Genomic DNA, 20,603 nt, shown 5'->3' on the forward strand with positions numbered 1-20,603 from the left:
TCCCAGTTTGATGTGGTAGAAAAGACATTGGTCAAATCATGCCGAGAGGACGAGGGGTAGTGTATTAATAAGATTGTGCATTACAAGTCATGTGCGTGTCAGCATTTAAGCACGACTCCCAAGTCATAAATAACAAGATTATCAAACCCACAATGTCATAGGTTTATTTCCCATAAACATGCATGATAAATTTTGTATCATGTCTCTTAGAGTTAGTCATGAAAAAAGACTTCTATAAGGTTTTGATGAAAAGGCACCTGGTGCCCATAGCATGAAGGTTTGCAAAGGATTGCATACATGAAAGCAACATTCTGATTGGTTCCTGGTCGGGTTTAACCAGAATGTACATGTAACAAGAACTTGATTGGCGACTGCCTTCTATTGGAAACTATTGCAGAGCTGCCAACCTGAAAATGAACATTTCAGTATTTTTAAAGTTGAAAATCAGTATTTCAGTGAGGAAATCAGTATTTAAAAAAAATACCACATGAAAACACAATTCTGATTGGTTCCTGGTCGGGTTTAACCAGAATGTACATGTAACAAGAACTTGATTGGCGACTGCCTTCTATTGGAAACTATTGCAGAGCTGCCTACCTGAAAATGAACATTTCAGTATTTTTAAAGTTGAAAATCAGTATTGCAGTGAGGAAATCAGTATTTAAAAAAAAAAAACACATGAAAACACATAAAGCTGAAACTTTAGAAATCAGTATTTTACATTAAACTATCAGTATTTTACATTAAACTATCAGTATTTTTCTCACTTTTCAGTACTGAATACTGAAAATCAGTACTACTTGGCAGCTCTGCTATTGTTACCAAGCCAATGAATACAGATAACAAGAAATAAAGACGCAAACAACCTGTTGTAGAGTAAGAACCAAGTTTATTTTGTAGTTTTTAATGAAACACATGACTGGATAAATCTCCTGTGGTTGATATCTTGTAAATACCAAAATTTGCCCAGCTTTAGTGTCCATTTACATATTTTTTTTCCAGCATTTTGTAGATTTTTATGTTTCAGTCAACTTTTTTTTCTGGTGATATCTGTTAAAATTACCTTTTGAATGCCAAAGGGGATATTTAATTGCAATATTTTGAACTATTGAGCCACACATTATAGTTAAAAGTATTTACTCTATTAACTTTGGGCAACTTTTCTACAGCATGCAAAAATAACAATAACACAGAAATAACCACAAGCAATAAAGAAAAGCAAGAGCAGAAAAGAGTGGGATCTAGAAAGTAACTTATTTACATGAATGAAAAAAAACACTACATCATAGAGAAAGGCACTTCATCCAAACTATAATGTGAGAACATATAACTGACAATGAAGGAAGAAAATTGATTTGAAATCTTATTAGCCTAAATTCTCAAACACACTACATCAAACCTGAATGTAATTTAAATCAAACAACATTTTTTTTTTCAGTGAAATTCCCGCGACACAAATTGCATGACGGTGAAGCATAACAGTGTGACTAGGTAAATAAATGCTTTTTTTTTTACCATGAATAAATCAAATAAAGTATAAATAAAAAGAAAGAAATGCAATACATTCCTAAAATATGATTAATGCACATCAACCAGATTTAAAGTTGACTATATATTTTTTTTCTTTTGCTCTTTTTTTTTTTTTTTCATTTTTATTTGTTTTCATGTTCACACTTGAATGTGAACCAGGAAAACAATCTTATGTTACAAGGTTACCTTCCTAAACTCCCCTTCCACATTTGTATTTTCAAGTTTTGCATTTTTTTTTTTTTTTCTCATTTTTTGGAGTGATTTTTTGCGTTCATAAGTTTCATTTAAAATTTGACAAGTACTATTAGCTTTTTAATTTTTTTTTTTGTTTAAAAGTGAATATTACGTAGACCCGTTTTCCATTTTTATGTATTTTTGTACTTTGAAAAGCACATACTTTTTTTTGCATTTTTTTCTCTATTTTTTATTACAAGAATGATGATCATTGCATCGGTAACCTCCAAATATTGGAGAGAAAAGTCCTACAAGTGTAATGCCATCTGGTAATTGTGAAGTTGAAGGGTCACAGGATTTGGTGAATTTTAATTCTAGACTATTTCAAAGATGGATAGTCTTTGCAACAAGCGATTAATCCTTCGCAGTATTTCGTCTGGATATACATCAATAATTGTGTTAACCACGAGGTAAACACCAATCATGCTAACGGAGCGTAAGAGTACAAATTAACAGCATTTTTTTCGCTGAATATTTTGTACAAGCTAGGGTTGGTTATTCAAATAGGGGCAAAATAATGACCATTTAGAGGTTTTGGGGAGTGGGATATTCTGCAGATAGGGGGTGATGTTCTACTGGGCAGGGACTGTGTTCTGTACAGCAGCCTTGGTTCCTTCCTTCTGGTGGTTCATCAGTACCTGAACAGCCTCCTCAACCTGAGTTTGAAAGAGTGTGAAGGAGGGGTGGGGGGGGGGTGGTAAGGAAAAAATAAGATGATCAAATATAAAGTGTGAGAACAAATGAAGTATAAATATATATCTACTAAACATTAAAGATTTTATTGAAAGCCCATCTGTTGACAGTAGCCTTGTTTGCAAGTGGTTTTCATTCATATTTTTGAAGTTCATTAGAGAAAGTTATACTATGTATCAAAACCATTATCAGGACACTTAACTTTGTCTTTCACTATTCACGTCTTTAATTCAGCTTCTCATCACTTTAGTTTTGTAACTTAATGATACCTTTTTTTTTATATCTCTCACTCTTGATGACTTTAACAATTGCACACATTAGGAAATAAATTGTGGATTGCATGCTTTGAACTTGGTAAAAACCATTTGCAAATTTTGGAAACCTTGAAATTTTTAAAATAAACACAGAAATAAAGATCCACATCATCTACAGTCAGCTTCCAACTTGATAATTCAGGAGCAAGTTATTACTGACACTATCCATACCCAGGATAGAGAAATACAAAATACATTAGGTGATTAGGTATTAAGTTTTTGGTTTTTAACATTCATTTCTGCCATCACATTGTTACATAGCGAAATGTGATGTGAAAAAACGTTGCCCACCTTCTTGTTCAGGGCTTCCCGGATTTCCAACATGTGAAGCAGCTCAGAGTTGTCAATCTCCAACAACATGCCAGTGATCTTTCCAGCAAGTTCCTTGTGGGTCTCTGCGATGAGGGCAAAGAGACGCTCACCCAACATCTGCTTCTGCTCTTGGGCAGGGGCGGCAGCCAACATCTGGGCAGTCAGGGGCTCCTGACCCGGCACAAGGAGAGCCTGCACTGGTTGTGATTCCTGCTATCAAAACATCGTTTTAATGATGCATGAATATCTAGTCTGTTTGATCCTAGGTATAGCTTATACATACATACAGGTTCTAGGACACTCTTCTCTGAAAAATATATTTTTCTGATGTTTCATAATCAATGTACAAATGCTTGGGAAGTATAACAGTGGTCCTAGGCATTATATGGGTGCCATATTGACCCCATTTTTCTCCAGAGCATCATCAGTGATTGTCACTCCAAGTTATATGGGAACCGTGTTTTTATCACAAACAGATTTAAAGATATAAAGCCATGTCTATTAACTATTTAATGAATAAGACCTTGTAGAAATTGTACAATAATGGGATGAGAACAATTCACCGATATCACAATAATCTTATTGCAGAAAGTTAGAGGAGTCAGAAAAGAAAAAATCAAATTTACCGCTGGCATTTGTCCTTGCAAGCCCTGCCTTGGAACAGCAAACTTCTGATACTGCTTGGCTGCAAGTTGGGCTCCGGCACCAAGACGCATCTGCTGCTGAGCAGGGGCTCCCATACCTGAAGAAATGGGGATGGCAAAACTTGTTAAATATAGGTAACTCTGCCTAAGTCAAGTCTTCTAGGACCTAAGAGATCTGATAGACTTGTGAGAAAAATCGACTTTAGGCAAATAACATGTTCTGTATTATCTAGGCATTAAGTGTGACTCTTCTAAGTCATACAAAAATCTCTTTGAAATGCCCCCTGGTCTAAAATAAAAAAAATTAAATGCTACGATTTGGCAAGTATTCGACTCAGGAAGGTCGACTTAGGAAATACTTGCATATAGACTTCTTCAGACACCCAAGGAATAACATGAATAAACATGAATTTTGTAATTATAACTGCAATTTGGGGAAGAATAGGTACCCATCATTAATGACATAAAATCCCTTGAAACTATATATCCTGTAAAACAGAGACACATAAGATTGAATGGATGGTCAGTATGTGGAGAATGGGGGGGGGTACACAAAGATTATGTCTTGCCTGCGACACGCTGACCAGCTGGTGCAGCCTGGACTGGCACACGTGTTGCTGGCAAGGGTTGACGGACTTGTCCAGTGGCTGCACCAGTCCTGGGGGCACCAAACTGACGTCCTGCAGCTCCTTGCATGGTCTGGTAGTTGGGTTGAGTAGCTGTTGAGGAAACACCATTCAACATGAAAATAAGAAAAATTGATCTTTACTATTACTACCATAATTATTCTTGTTATAGATAATATTTGTTCATGAGATTAATAAAGATCACTTTCCGCTCAAATATTTGCTCAAGGCACTTCACAGCAAAAGGGAGAAACAAAGTTCAATTACAGGTTCAACCCTTGACGATGAAAACAGAATGTCGGTCAAAAATGTTCTTATAAACAGGTTGCCCTGTAGGTGGTCATTATTATCATAGTTTAGCTGGTATCATTTCTTTAATATGTTTGGTTGATGATTCTCCGTACCTGTCCTAGCCTGCTGAGGCTGTTGCCCCCATCTTGGATGTCTGACTTGAGCTAACTGGCCTGCAGGGAAGATGTTCCTCTGAGTTTGGGGCATAGCTGCATAGTGGTAGGCAGCCATTGGATAAACTGGGTTCACCGGCTGGCTCGCTTGCTGTTACCAGAATTCAATACAAAATATTGGGGTGAATGGGCGTGTGCCACATTTATTCAAGTTCACAAAATATTTTCTTACACATATTTGCACTAATTTATACATAGCACAAAACCTAAGACCGAAAAAGACCCAACCTTGTATTCAGGTACAGGAGGTTGCACAAATTGTTTTCAAATTGATTTTTTATCTACTTTAAAGGGATACTCCGAGCTGAAAATATTTATATCTAAATAAATGAGTAAAATTCACAGAGTAAAATGCTGAAAATTTCATCAAAATCAGATAACGAAGTTATTGAAATTTAAAGGTTAGCAATATCTTGTGAAACATGTTATATGCACGCCATCATAAATATTCATCAGGTGGGCTGATGATGTCACATCCCTACTTTCCTTTTTCTTGTGTTATAACATGAACTCATAATTGCTTCATTTGTTTTTTGTTTTTTTATACACTTGTAAGTGATGTGTCTGCATAAAATGAAATAAGTTGCAGCAATAAATAACTAATGCACTTATTCAGTTGTCAATCAAAATTCTTCTGGTTCTTGGTAAAAAAGGTTTTCAATAAACCTAATTTCATATAATAATATACAAAAGAACAGGTGGGGATATGGAATCCTCAGTTCGCTCATTGAATATTCATGAAGGCATGCCAAGAGCTGTTTCACCAGAATAATGCAAGTCTTTAGAAAATTTGTTGTCCGATTTTGATCAAATTTTCAGCATTTTGCTCTGTGAATTCTACACTGTTTATTGAAATATTAATATTTTCGGACTGGAGTGTTCCTATTCAACCCTAAATCTCCCGGGGTATTTTGATTCTTGTCATTCCCGGGGGGGGGGGGGGGGGGGGGGGGGGGGGCATAAGATCTCAGCCGCGGACTGCGCGATCACGACGAAAATTTGCATGGCAGAGAATGACGTAATCTACGCAGTTGTATTGGTAAATTTCACTGAATTAATTTTTTTGTTTTATTTGAATTAATTATGCTAATTTATTCATGAAATCATACTTTTTGCTCTGATTCACTAAATATAGCTCTTAGAATGCTATTTTTGGTGAAAATATTCTTTATAGCATTCTATACATTTGTGAATGAAAATAATTCTGGTACCAAGATTGATTTCTTATGTATTTTATTGTTTTTTAAATTTCTTCTGTATTTTTTTGTTTTTTCACTTTGTTTTTTATTGTTTTTTGGATGGAAATCGTTTCAGACTTAATTCTGATCATAGAGAAGGTAAGATTAATTAAGTTTAATTGGTTTAAGTAGAAATAATGATATATTTATGAATTTTGGCTAAATACACAATTTGCATTGAGTTTGTACACGAAATCGCGTTTCTGAGCAATTTTAGGTCTGACATGCACTTACATAATGTTGCATAATGTCGTAACCGCGTACCCAGGCATCACAAAATTGGTCTCAAAATTTGCGCGAGACTTGAAAGTAAAAAGTCAGCGAACGGCGAGGTCAAAAAAATTCGCGCAGCGGACATATCGCGAAAATTGTTGAGGGGGGGGCATTATGGCCCCCCCCCCCCCGGGAGAATTAGGATTAAGATAGAGTTAAAATACAAGGCAAAGACAAATGAACCTAGATAGATTCTGTATGTCTTGATCACTGCTTTATTATCTGAAAGATTGAATGCTTCCAGAATATCTAATCAGATTGTATTATCATTTTATTACCACAGCCTGCATCACAATATTTCAGCCATAGTTCATAGCAACCGCATACTCTGAGCAGAGGCATTAGACTATTATAATTCCAGAATATTTAATCAGATTGTTTTCCCATTTCCTTACCGCAGCCTTACTGTGTCACAACATTTCAATATCATATCATTCATCCCTAGTTCTTAGCAACAACATGCTCTGAGCAAAGGCATAAGACTATTATAAATGACAGAGTTTGAATAATTAGCAGGTAGTAGTTGGAACATATCAAAGTGATCATTTTAAGAAAACTTACCCCAACACGGACTTGTGGAGCGACGCGCTGCATATACTGGGATGCCAGCTGTGCCCGACGTTCCTCTTTCCGTTGAGCAAGGGCTACATACAGAGGTTTGGCTACAAGGATACGGCCGTTCATCTCTGTGACAGCCTTTGTAGCCTCCTCGGGAGACGAGAAACAGACAAATCCAAATCCCTTGGAGTTCGCCTTGTCATCACTCATGACCTGTGAAACATACGTTTTGAAATGTTTTCAGACAGTGGCTGGTTAAATTTGAAATCTAATAAAAGTATACTGAATTTGAATATTGTCAATCATAAGCCCAGGGCCATGTATGTACAAAACTAATAGATGATAACTTTGGAATAGTTCTTGACAGATTCAACCAATTTTCAGTACTAGAATATCATGGTCTCACATCTGAATGAAAATGAGGAAAACTTGATTTCATAACTAAATCTACCTACATCAAATAAACCAAGAATTCTTCAATAAAGTTTGAATTGCATAAACTTTAGCAATAGCACAATGGAACTTTAACATACACTATGATGTGCTTTGATGGCAGAGGAGGTACAGGTGACTGCCTCTATCTAACTATTGGGACCACAGAAATCTATTTGACATATCATCAGGGGGGGGGGGTTTCACAAAGATTTACATATGACTTGGTCGCACTTAAATGCCAACGCATACATGAAATGCAATGTGCAATATTTATCAGTACACAGTAATACGTGTCCTCTTGGCATGGTCTGACAAATTCAGAATCTTTGTGAAACACCCCCCGGTCTGAAATAATGCCCTTGAGTTCAGAGATCTTTCCACTCATGGCAGGTCAACTTATACAGAGTCTACTGTACTTCTCGCTAAATGACCATTGTGTCAAGCATTATAATAAGATTATCAAAGGTACTTAGACAGAGGAAATGGAAAGGCTACCTTGGCACTAGTGATTGTGCCATATCTGCTGAACTCCTTGCGAAGTCTCTCATCGTCAATCTCATCATCCAAGTTCTTGATGTACAAGTTTACGCCCTGATAACGTGTGCTCCTTTCCTACACACGAAGGCAATAAAAGAAAGTAACTTCAATCAAAATACAATGTGAATATACAGGAGTTAAATTAGTCAAAAGGCAGGACCATGGCAGGCCATTTGATTTCCTTTGATTTTTTTGCTGCCCTTTGTGATTAGTCTCACTTCGGCATAATTTAAGTGCTATTCAGAAAAGTGTCATTCCCTACAAGTACAATCTATAACAGCCTCTTCATGTGATGGGGAAATCTTTAGGTATCATTTCAGAATGAAGCCAGAAATGTGATTTCTAAAACATAGTCCTGCCATAGAGAGACAAGATAAATTGGCATCATACTGAAGACTATAATGATCTAAGTCAAGGCTCTACACTAACTTTTTTTCTTGGTGGCCCAAACAATCTACCAAAATCATCAATTTCATATTCTTGGTGGCCCTAAAACAATAGAAAACATTACAATTTATCAAAACTTTGGTAGCCCAATCAGGCCACCAAGTGTTGGCTTTTACAAAATTTTGGTGGCTCGACTCTCATTTTTGGTTGCCCCGGGCCACTGCTAATGTCGAGCCCTGTCTAAGTTAACTATTGTCTTATAATTTCCCTACCAGGGCCCTGTAACACGAAGGTTAGCAATCAATCACTAATTTTGAATGAATATTTATGATTGGTTCCAAGTCAGTCTGAGGAGCAAAATGCAAATGCAAAGATGGTCTTGATAGGCCATCTCATTTAGTGATTAACCTTTGTGTAGGAGGCATTTCAGGGAAACATTGCACTAATTTGATACATGTACATACTAGCAATTCCCGTTCCATAAATCCCTATAAATTGGAATTGAATATATCAGTAAATGCACATTCTTATTTGTGGAATCAGGAGGTCATAACTTAGTATCACTGCCCCTACTACAGATTTTTGTTCATTTTTAAAAGAAAGCATAAATACATTTCTCCAAAATTGTAATCTTTGCCCATTTCTTTTTTATACTGGAAAGGAAGGATTGGCTATCTTTACATTTACATACCTGTTTCAATGCCTCAAATCTGGCTTTGAGTTCTGCAGCCCTTTCTGCCTTCTTCTGAGCACGACCAGCATACAAGGTCCTGCCATTCACCTCTGAGCCATTGATACTGTTGACAAACTACATACCCGAAAAAAAAAAGAGACAGATGACGTTATTAGATTTCTTGAACATTGAACAGGAGAAAATGATGGATGCTTGAATTTGACATTTAAAAAAATCATTACTCATTAAAATACATTTCATGATTAGCGGCTTTCTCTACTGTAAAAGCTGATAATACCCAAACGTTTTCATTCTTTAAGTAAGTTAGACTTAGAGCTAATGATTTTTACACTAAAGATCAGTGGCTTGAGAAGGCCAGCACCATCACCAATATTAAACTCACACCTACCAAATCTCTTTGACATAACGTTGGGTAGATAAACAGATAGAACACTAACTGTGATGCTCAGTTCAGTTGACAATATATGGTATTAACATCAAAATTAAACACAAAGTACTAATTTACTACACTACAAGTAAATAAAGCTAATGAAGTAAATGGGGGGAGGGGAGAAGGGAAGGCTCCAGGGGCCTGTTGCATAAAACTGATGCCATAAAAACTCTGGCAATTTTTTGTCAGACTTTTTTAATTAGTATTTTCAATGCCACAATTTTGTTTGCCAGAGTTATTTTATGGCAAAAATTTTATGCAACAGGTTTTCAGGTGGGGATAGAGGATGGTGGGCAGAAAGGGAGAAATGTATAGGTTTAAGAAAAAAAGGACAAAAAATAGACAACTCACATCATTTGCAGCCTCGTGATTCTCAAAGCTGATGAATCCAAAGCCTTTGCTCTTTGAATCGTCATACATTATCTTGGCAGAAAGGATAGGTCCATACTGGCTACCAAAGTCAGCAAGTTTAGTATCATCAATGTCCTCGGCCAAGTTCTTGATGAAAACATTGGTAAATTTCTTCTGATGGTCACCCATCTGCATCAAACGTTCTTTTCGAGGGATGAAATAACCTACGTACCTATACATCAAAAACAAAACAAAAAATATTTAAGTATACAAAGGGACAAATTATTTAGCATTAGGTCAAAGCTGAGGCAGAGGATCCATGAATATTCTAATACCAGTAGGCAATTGTGAGATGCGACAAAAAAGGAGGGGGGGGGGGAGAAAATACATTACAATTACGCTACATGTACCTACATTATCTTCATGTCAAGCAAAAGACTGGATAATCTGAAAAATACCACCAAAAGATTAGCTCTCTACAAAAGTCTGATTGGATGATATTTCCTTCTACTTACACTTTCTTTCCATTCAGCAACATGCCATTAACCTTTTCAATGGCTTTATTGGCTGCTTCTTGGGTTTCAAAGTGAACAAATCCATAACCTTTGTTGACACCATTTTCGTCTGTGACAACCTGAATATAATGGGGAAAAATGCAACGGCTTGTCAGATGAGAAATTTGACTGGTCATGAATCTCGACTTTAACATTATGTCCATTTAACCATGTTTTTTTAAATAAAGTTTTTAGACCTAAATAAATGAAAAAATTTATTCATTACAATCAATAATAAAATGAAAAAAGAAAACACGAACATTAAATATCTTCATACTCATTGTTAGAAATATCGTTTTACATATATGGGATACATTACCTTACAAGATAAGATGTGTCCGAAGGCAGAGAAAGTATCATACATGGCCTTGTTGTCAATAGATTTGTCAAGGTTTTTAATGAAGACATTACCAACTCCGGATTTCCTGAGTGAGGGATCACGTTGTGACCACATGATGCGTATTGGACGACCTTTCAGTGGGTCAAAGTTCATTGTGTCTAAGGCACGCTCAGCTACGAGGAAAAGAAACAGAAAATTTATTCAACTTCAACAGTTTATTCCTGAAAAATTAAGGATTAAGTTACTTGCCAATCAATTAAATATACCTTGCTTAGTAACTATTAAATAACATTTTTTTTGTCATTTTAAAATTATTTACAAATATGTGAATTGTATACAAATAGACTTGATTATTGTTTGTTAAAAAATTTGTGTTACAAACAGCGCCTTATATTGCAAAGAAAGTGAGTCAAATCAGCATAAAGACAAAAATGATGAACCCCGGGGGGGGGGATTTTGCATTTTTAATGTTAACCCTCTAGTCTTACGGCGGCTCCACGATCGCGAGACGTCTGTGTACGAGGAGAAAAAAATAAGATGTTAAAATAAAAACTCCTCAAAACAGACGGCTGACAGCTGTCTAGTGGTAGCTTGTCAGTGTGTGTGATGCCTCAGTAACTAATGTTATGTAATCTCATACTCTCATTCTAAAATCAATTCAATTATCGATTATGAGTATGACATTGGATTTTAAACTTGTAGGCCTAGATCTAGGCCTAGTAGAAGTAGAACTAGGCCCTTCTCATTTTTTTTTTACTTTTCTTGGTCTGACCTTCCATTCATTCAGTATTTTATGAACTAAAGGCATGGTCACACCGCCCGAGCGTTGTTGGAGCGGTAGGGAAAGAGGGCCAAATTTCGCTCACAACATCGGGGAAAAAAATGAAAAAAAAAAAAATCGAAAATGGTGAATGGTAGCGAGCCGTGATGATTTTTTCTCTCTGCTCCACGACCGCTCCAACAACGCTTGGGCTGTGACGTGACCATGCCTTAAGAAACTTCTGATCATCGTTTCGTGATTGAATAACTTTCTGACATTTTTTTATTTGATTTTTATTTGACAAGAACTTGAGTTGAGATTCAACATTTTTCAAAATCAAGTGTGTGCAAATTTCATTCATGGCCACCCCATCGATTTTGGGACCTAAAGATCGATCTAACGTTAACTGTGTCTGTAAATGTAACTTATTCTTTATTTAAAGTTAACATTAGTTCTTAGTTTCTTACCATCTGCTGGTTGTTGGAAATTCACGTAGGCGTAGCCCAACGAACGACGTGTGATCATGTCACGACAGACTCGAATAGACAAAATCGGTCCGGTTGATGAAAACTTCTCAAAGAGCAGAGCTTCTGTGACGTCTGGGTTAAGATCACCGACGTAAAGAGAATTCATAGGATAATTTTGTCCTGGGGCTTGCATCTTGGATGATTTTTAGAGTCACAGATGATATTAAATTCGTTTTTGAAATTGAATCAATGAACGAGACTCTCGAGAGGTGAGACAATGTCAATGTGCACCACGGCCAACCGTTGACGCTCGATGGACAATATGGCGAGAACCGATGAAAGAAGACGATGGAAGAACGAGAAATTAACGGCAAGATACAACAGACTTTCACAGACGAAGAAGCTAAGAATAATATTTTTATATTTATTTTTTACAATTTTGTATTTTTTTTTGTATTTTTTATTTTTTTGAACGCAAAAAATGGCAAACTGTACGGAGACAGCTCGTTGCCCTCTGCCACAATCTGTGTAGACGAACGAGAGAGAACGAATTTGTGAACTATATGGCCATTTAATTATTATTGCGCGTCAAGATAAAATATAGTTCTGTTTTACATTCCTTTTTGAAAATGTTTACAAAGAGCTCTTACCTTCAAAGTCTCTTAGATTATCAAAAATAATAAACTTCATATTATTTTTCATTTATATGATAAATTTAGAAGGTATTTCTCAATTTCAATCTCATGTTCTGAGTAATGCGGTTCAAGGGTGTGTGACGTGACTATTTGCTGTATCAATTCTTATGGTTCTTCGTACGTTGCATGGACGGGGATATGAATGAGAAATGAGGATCAGCGAACTCCGTTGACTCATTCCAAAAAAATTATGTCGCAATCGTTTTACAACTTCATTGATGGCCATGTGAGGCTAGGCAGCACTGAGCAGTGATAGGTGCGGTTTAGAGTATTTTGCGGTTAGCTCCCTCGCTCCCCCTCCCATGGGTGTTGATGGTACACCCATGGGGTCCATATGGTACACCCTTCCGATGCCGGGCACCCAGCCCCCAGTATATAATATCTTCTTCTAATTCTGTATTTCCTTCATCTTCCACTAATTGGATGTGTAGCATATCAAAGCGGACGGAAGGGCGTAACGGAAAAAAATATGCGAAGCTTTGGAGCGGATTTCTTTGATCTTTTGTCTCGATAAGAAGAAAATGCTGCTTTAATTGGAGCGGCTTTCTTGATTCTTTTGCTCAATATTAATAAGACAAAAATGCGATGCCTTGGAACGGAAATTTGAGTGTGAAAATGGGGGTCCCCTCCGCGGCACATACCCACTACGCTATATGAAGACTTGGTGATCGTGCGTCAGTGCACTTGCTGCCCCCATAGGAATAGGCCTGCCAATTGATATAAGAAGCTCTCCATCCTTGGCTCTCTTCAAATCAAAATTAAAAACATATCTCTTCAGTTAAGAAAATATGCTGTGTAGACATAAGTAAAAAGAGCTCTGAACAAGCGCAGCTGATTATATCCATATATTTTATTTATTTATTTATTAAACAATATTTCAATAGGGTGCCCTTTCAGCAAAAGCTGGTATCAAAAGGGGCCCTAAAAGCATAAAAACAGTACATGTATATACAAGTGGTAAAACATACAATGTAAAACAAGGTAAAAACATATAAATCATGCATATTAGAAGACAGAAAGGCATGAAAAATTAAATCATTAAAATATTTGTGGTACAAGAATCGTTGACATTTTAACATTTGCTGGACATTATATATGATTTCAGTTCTTTTTTAAAACTAGAGAGTGTGGATAGGGTTTTTAAATGAAGGGGCAAGGAATTGAACATTGATATTGAGGAAATAATGAATGAGCATTTATAATATTCAGTATTGCATTTTGGGACATCGAGTAGTAGATTGGAGGCGGATCTTGTATTTACGTTATGTTTTTCGGATACTAATTTAAAATTTTCATTAAAAAAGTCGGAAGATAAAATATAAATATACATCGAAAATACATTACTCTTTGGGGATAGGAGAACCATTCAAGTGTTTTAAATAACTGATCAGACGGGGTGAGGACGTTTGCTTTGAGTATTATTCTGGCAGCACGTTTCTGAAGTTTTATTATTTGATTTGTTTGTGTGATAAATCTTAAACCCCATACCTCACAACAATAGTCAATTTGACTTTGGATTAAACAGTTATAGATTAGTTTAGCAGTGGTAACATCAATGAATGGATTAGCCCTTTTCAGTATGGCGAGAGCAGCACATACTTTTTTACTAACGTGTTCTACATGATCATGCCAAAGAAGTTTATCGTCTATTATGACACCTAAACACTTAGTGGAGTGAACCTTATTTATTACTTTACCATCAAACGTGATAGAAATATCTGAATCTGAATTATATTTGTTCATTCTTTGTCTTGATCCCAGAATCATCATATTTGTCTTTTCAACATTGAGAATTAACTTATTTAATTTCAACCATTGGTTTAAAGCATTTACATCTTCTTGTAAAGCCAATTTCATACTATCTATATCACATCCTGATAAAAATAATGTTGTGTCGTCGGCATACATTGTAACTTGACCATTCTTTATTACATTCGGCAGGTCGTTAATAAGTACTAGAAAGAGTAGCGGACCTAATATGGATCCTTGTGGTACTCCGATAGACACACTTTCTTTCTCAGAAATAGATTTGTTATATTGAACACATTGCAATCTCATGTTGAGATAAGAGTTAAACCATCTAAGTGTTTTATCGGAATACCCCCATCTCACTAGATGGCGATTCCGCTGCGATCGTCAAAAATCGACAAAGCGTGGTATATCGTAGCTTGAACGTGGCTTGATCTTTTCAATCTTCTCCGTCGTACCTTGATCTTTTCTGCATATCAATTTGTTTGCGCTCCTTTTTTGCAGTGCGTACGTAGCGTGTTAAATTATTTCCCTATGGAGAATAATAGAAAAATACGCCTTTTTTGACGGATTTGCTAAGATATCTCCCAAACGCGTCAAAAAGGTGATCTATCAAAACAGAATAGAATAGAGCAGATTCTCACCTTGAACATGATATGATTTTCATTTAATTTTAGTCAAATTAAGTTCTGTCACTTTTGAGGTTTTTGGAACCTTTCTTGATGATTTTGGAAATCCATTTGTACATGAGCCAATGGGCAAGTGCAGGAAACGAAACGTTTGGTGCGACTTCACATTGTTGTAAAAAAAATATATACGTCACAATAGACCCTATCAAAAAAAGACATTTTGCAGAAAATGCTGTAGATTGCGAATACCTAAGAATTATTTTGATTGGATAAAAAAAACCTCTGTCACTTTTCACATTTGCAAAAGCTTTTGCAATAATTGGTCACTATAGTTTGGCGGGTTCAGCCGATGGCATTGTGTGTACACAGTACACACGCATAGCTAGGCAACGCAACGCGTGAAGAATTTTGCACGTTTTCATTATTCGTACAGCGACGACTTGAGTGTATGTTGGATAGGACCGTACCATTTTTGACCGGGGGGTGTGCCAATGAATGCAAGTGATCAAGAAGAGTTACTACAAAACTGAAGGGAGTGAGAAAACAAGGAAAGTGAGAGGGAAATTTATGAAAACAAGTAATGCGAGGAAAAATGACAAGAAAAGGAGAGAAAGGAGAAGAAGTGAAAACACGCAGCTGAGTGCGCTCACGATATGTAAGTTGAACACCCCTGCACCGCAATGTAGGCCCGCCACTATACACGTAGATTGCCTGCACGATGCGAAGACAGCGGCGCGTATTAATTAGTGACTGTGCGTTAAACGTCCCATTTCTATGCCTTATAAAAGGAGCGTTTTTTGTACAGCGCGTCCCAAAAAAAATGTCCCTCTGACATAGGTCTGAATTAATTCTATAAATGTGGTAGGATTCTCAAATGAATGTTCATGAGTAGAAAGCTCATTTCATGTTCTAACTTTTATGAAAATTTCATTGGTCGCGCTTCAGCGGTTTTGAATGCACACTCTGTTACGTAACAGTGGTGCATATTAGCTCATTCCAAGTTTGCAGCATTGATGCATTTCTTCATTGTCTGTGGCATGTTAACCCCCATTCTTACATCAAGGATCTGAGCAGGGATAATTCCCTAATCATATCTAGGCTAATCAAATCGTAAACTTGAGTATGTTCAGAAGGACAAGAAACATAAAAAATAAAGTTTGTTTGATGATTGATAAGGGGAATCGGTGCACCAACTTGAAAGAAAATGTGAATGATGGATGAGTAAAATAAGCTGAAAAAGGGGAATCAACAAGTTGATCATCCTTTGCAAAAAGGAACTATACCAAAGAAAATTTTGACTTTTTTCTTTTAAAAAGTTACACTGAATTATTGAACTTGACCTCAGTAGCTAATCAAATAAAAAAAAGTAATGAAAACAAAAAATGCAGTATTGTTGGAATTATGCATGAAACAGACACGACCCGTTGTCTCAATCATTGTGCATCTCCCGTTTATCAAACATGAAATGAACTGTCAATACTGTTTTTGCCCTTCTGAACATGCTCAAGGTTGTGATTTGATGAGCCTGGTTAGATCACAGAGATTTCCCTGGTCAGATCAGGGAATTCCTTGGTCAGAACAAGGAGATAGAGGTGATATCTCCTTAGTCAGAATGGTAAAAGGGGTTTGATATGCAAGAAAGTGCAGAACACAAAGCAGTGTTGCATGCATATAAACTTGGAATGGGTTGAAAATCACCACTGTTACATAATAGGCTGTGTATTCAAAACCACTGAAGCGAGATCAATGAAATTTTTATAGAAGTTAGGACATGAGATGGGCTTCCCATACCCATACCTTTCATTGAGAATAATTTTTATTTTTGGAAGTTATTAAGCCGTATATCAGAGGGACATTTTTTTTGGGACGCGCTGTACACAACAAATTGATATGAAGCGGCAAGGATCGCCACCATCTTCCTGGTCGCCACAAAATTTTGAACATGTTCAAAACTTACGTAGCGAGATCGCGGAGGTGCTAAAGCGCATCATAATCGAGTCAAGAACGTATTACTAACGACATATTCGTAGCTGTAACGAAGCTCCAACGCACAAAGCGTAGTAGAAGCGCATTAAAAGCGGCATCGATCGCCCGTGTTTTTCAGGCCCGTTCCCAAGACAATTCTGCTACGCTGCTTCCGTTTACGAGGCGACTGCCTTGCGCTCGACACGCTTCACACCGTTTCCACCACGACGCTTTCCCTTTGGGTGGCATGTGGCACACGTTCTCAGCCCGCTGCAGGCATTCGCGTTGCGCTTTTGCTGCGCCGCTGATGACTGGCCAGCGATTGAGCAGCGACCGTCTGCGCTGCTATGAAACACCGTGCCGATGGTAGGGGATTATCACATTTTCAACAGATTACGAGGCGACACCACGACGTTTTCAAATATACTTCCCAGAAAAAGGACCAAAAAGGGAAGCTGCCCAATCTGTTATGCCGGCGGTCCAAGAGGAAGCGAACAAGAGGTTATGGTGGTGGTAGAGGAGGAGGAGGAGGAGGAGGAGGTATAGTAGGAGGATGAAAATCTAACTGCTGAGCCAGCTTGAAAGAGAGAAAAAAAAGACGCTCGCATGTCTTGATGACGAAATGGGTTACCTCCGCAAAAATATTTAAATTGAATATTTTTAAAAATAGAATGAATTCTAACTACAGTGACAGTAAACAATATTAAAATTTTAATGATTCGATCACTGATGTATTGATTGGGAAAGCACACTTTATGGGGATTCTGGCATTGTGCCCCCCCCCCCCTTATGAGTGCTCTCACATCAGTAGACCACTTCTTGAAAGCAAATTTGAAAGGAATCTACCTAACAATTTTGAGTGACAAACTTTTGTGGAAAAAAATAAACAAAATATAAAACATTTTTATGCTCTTTTATGAAATTCTGGATGCATCCCTCATATTAACTATTAGGCTCATCGACATCTTTTGAGTGAAATTTTAATATATATTGTATATTATGACTTAAGTGACAGCCAGGATCGGACCCAGTATCTTTTTGGCCTCCTCCTACTGTCCTCGTATCAGGTCCTCGTATTCAACTTCTAATTGAAGTTAATTTGTATAATGCTAAGATGTATAAGTCCAACCAAATTCTGGACATCCATCTTGGTCGGAGGTTGGCAATCGACTGAAAAATGTCTCATGTGCCGCGATCAATATGCCGATTGCTTGAAATCGTTTCAAGAGCCCATCATGAACGTAACACAATCGTTCCATTCGTAGCACCACCGTACCGAGGTCCTAATTAGCGTATGGGCCTCGTTGTACGGTCGCTTTGATCGCAGAAGCAGCGCATCACATCTGCCTCAAATCGTGGCAAGAGAGTGGCAGCGTCGTACTACCAGCGTATTACCATCGCCTTCAGCGCAGGTCCGTCGCAGTGAAGTTGTAGTGCAATCGCCTCGCAGGCTAAAAATAGAATTCGAGGACGATTCTGCTACGCTTTGCGGGATTTAGACAGATCGCCATGGTCGCCATGATCGCCCATCCTAGTGAGATGGGGGCCGAACAGCCAATACGCTGGAGCTTATTTAGCAGTACATTCGTGTTGACAGAGTCAAACGCACGTCTGAGATCAATAAAAACAGCGCACACAAGCTGACCATTGTCTATTGCTTTAGACCAGTGATCCATCATTGAAGCTAAAGCGGCTGCGGTTGAGTGACCCGGTCGGAAACCGAATTGTACTTTACTCAAGATTGACTTTTTGGTGAGATAATCGTAGAATTGTTGATGGGCAAGTCCATATATAAGCTGCGCTATATAAATTAATGCTTATTATTATTATTAAAACAAATTTCATTCCGCCCAGAACGTGTGGAATTGCTATTTTTAATCATTTCGTGGTTCAATGGTGGTCTTTGTCGAATCCAGTAATTCAAGCAATTAAAAAGAGAAAATTAAATGGAGTTGGTGCCATTTTCATATCCGTTAGTTGTGCATAATAACTGGTAAAAAATAAGCGAAACTTTAATTGCCATATCATCATTATTTTTATTTTAATCTGATTCTGGTGAAAGCTTGTAGTATTGTGCTATGATTTGTTTCTATTTTGACTCTGGCATGTCTGGGGTCGCAAAATGAGCCACCTAGAATTAGTCTACTAGTCTAGTCCCCAAAACACCCCGGGGGCCACTTACATTGACGAGTGGATACCATGCGCGACCCCAAAAACACGTAAAAAGGAAGTCTTTTTCACGATAGGGCACGTTACGTACGTAACGTGATAAGGGTGTCAAAAACACAAAAATAATGAAAAAAGGGTATCTATTTCGCTAGGAATACTACGTGTTTAGGGTCGAATTTGCGGGGATGATAAAACAAAATTAAAATGTTTTATAAAGGATGCACTTTTTGCCCCAACACTTCGTGTTTAGAGTCCAATTTGCGCGAGGTGTAGAAGGTGGGGTCGTACTAAACCAAATAAGTTACAGCCGACGACCGAAGGATCCGTAACAATACAAAATTCCTGTACTTGTTTAGGAGTTCATTTCAGGGAATATATTTGCAAAGGGTATCGCTTTGTTTCCAATATTTGTTAAGGGTAGGGTTTCACACGCCAATACTTGTTAAGGGGTGCATTTTCAGAATATTAAAATTACGTGTTTAGGGTGCTTTTTGAAACCCCATGGTCGCGCATGCATGGTATCCACTCGTGAATGGAAGTGGCCCCCGGGCCAAAACAACACGTTTGCCGGGAAGCCCCCCCCCCCCCCTCCTACTGGCCCGGCACCATGCTGATTGAGCTTATGTCTTTGGCATTTTTACATAAGCTGCTTTACAGCCTTGCGTAACTATGATGGATGCTGAATGTGAAATCTATATGTCTTATATTCGCGCGCGAAGCGCTCACGTCGAAAATAGCTACCACCTTTCTTTTCTATACCATCCCCATTCACTTTCCAAGTCTTCATAAAAAGTGCTGACTGCTGTTTGTAAAATGCGGCATGCCAATTTAAATTATTTTTTTTGCGCCTACGCGCGAAATTAGCTTTCCCGGCCATAATATACATGATGTAGGTACCAAATATCTTTTATTCTACACCACCCCCTTTTTTGTGGGCGGATGGGGTGGGGGAGTGTCGGAGAAAGTGTGTTTTTCCCCACCCCCATATTTTCATTAGAGAGAGAGAGAGGGGGGGGGGGGGGCGGCCGCCCCAGTTCCCACTTCCGGTGCTCCTGGGTCGTTTGAGAGCGACTTCTATACTTTTCATACTGCCTTTCTTAACCCCATACTATTTGCTTAGCCGGGGTTAACGCCTTAACCCCGGACTGTCACACAGCTCATGAATATTGATTTTACGATACAGAGCGCGATGAACTTGCAGTTTTGACTTCTGGGATTAGCTAATGCTTAGCCCCACTTTTCCTTAGCCCAGTTTTACCGTGCTAGCTAGCCCACTTTGCTAAAACGTAGTGTGAAAACAAAGTGGGCTAAGCTTAGCCCCGGGAATTTGGTGGGGCTAAGACCCCCCCCCCCCCCAATAGCCGCACCAATTTCCCGGGGTTAAGGAAAAAGTGCAGTGTGAAAAGCATATTCATGGACGGGGGTATAGGGAGAAATTGGTGAATCACAGGCCCTATATATTGCATGCTATTAGAAATGAGCATCTGGTATTGTAATCATCTTCAGCATTCAGATTTTTAGCTGGATGCGCATAATTGAACCGAGGTTTCATCAT

The 20,603-nt window shown here is 37.9% G+C and overlaps 1 protein-coding gene across 2 annotated transcripts; it reads right to left on the reverse strand.

The window, feature by feature from the left end:
- Nucleotides 1–872: 872 nt before the first annotated feature.
- LOC121420574 (polyadenylate-binding protein 4-like) lies at nt 873–12,377 on the reverse strand. 2 transcript variants are annotated; one of them, XM_041615249.1, is made up of 12 exons: nt 11,842–12,377; nt 10,594–10,787; nt 10,236–10,354; nt 9,721–9,952; nt 8,937–9,053; nt 7,817–7,933; nt 6,890–7,099; nt 4,758–4,908; nt 4,297–4,446; nt 3,710–3,825; nt 3,063–3,293; nt 873–2,420 (listed from the first exon to the last, which is right to left on the reverse strand). In XM_041615249.1, the coding sequence occupies exons 1-12, from the start codon at nt 12,032–12,034 to the stop codon at nt 2,337–2,339; spliced, it is 1,914 nt and encodes a 637-aa protein (XP_041471183.1). In that variant the 5' UTR covers nt 12,035–12,377; the 3' UTR covers nt 873–2,336. The 2 variants fall into 2 exon arrangements, with proteins under 2 accessions (XP_041471183.1, XP_041471175.1); XM_041615241.1 differs by having other exon boundaries at nt 3,063–3,296.
- Nucleotides 12,378–20,603: the final 8,226 nt, after the last annotated feature.

The sequence above is a fragment of the Lytechinus variegatus genome, chromosome 1 (assembly GCF_018143015.1).
Source record: "Lytechinus variegatus isolate NC3 chromosome 1, Lvar_3.0, whole genome shotgun sequence".
Classification (NCBI taxonomy): domain Eukaryota; kingdom Metazoa; phylum Echinodermata; class Echinoidea; order Temnopleuroida; family Toxopneustidae; genus Lytechinus; species Lytechinus variegatus.

What these genes read in the sequence shown, in the direction of transcription:
- LOC121420574 (XM_041615241.1), bottom strand. Translation starts at nt 12,034, where the DNA reads ATGCAAGCCCCAGGACAAAATTATCCTATGAATTCTCTTTACGTCGGT. An exon ending in GACACATCTTATCTTGTAAG is followed by an intron (nt 10,355 to 10,593) that starts GTAATGTATCCC and finishes CATTATATTCAG; the next exon opens with GTTGTCACAGACGAAAATGG. An exon ending in GCACAATCACTAGTGCCAAG is followed by an intron (nt 7,100 to 7,816) that starts GTAGCCTTTCCA and finishes TATGTTTCACAG; the next exon opens with GTCATGAGTGATGACAAGGC.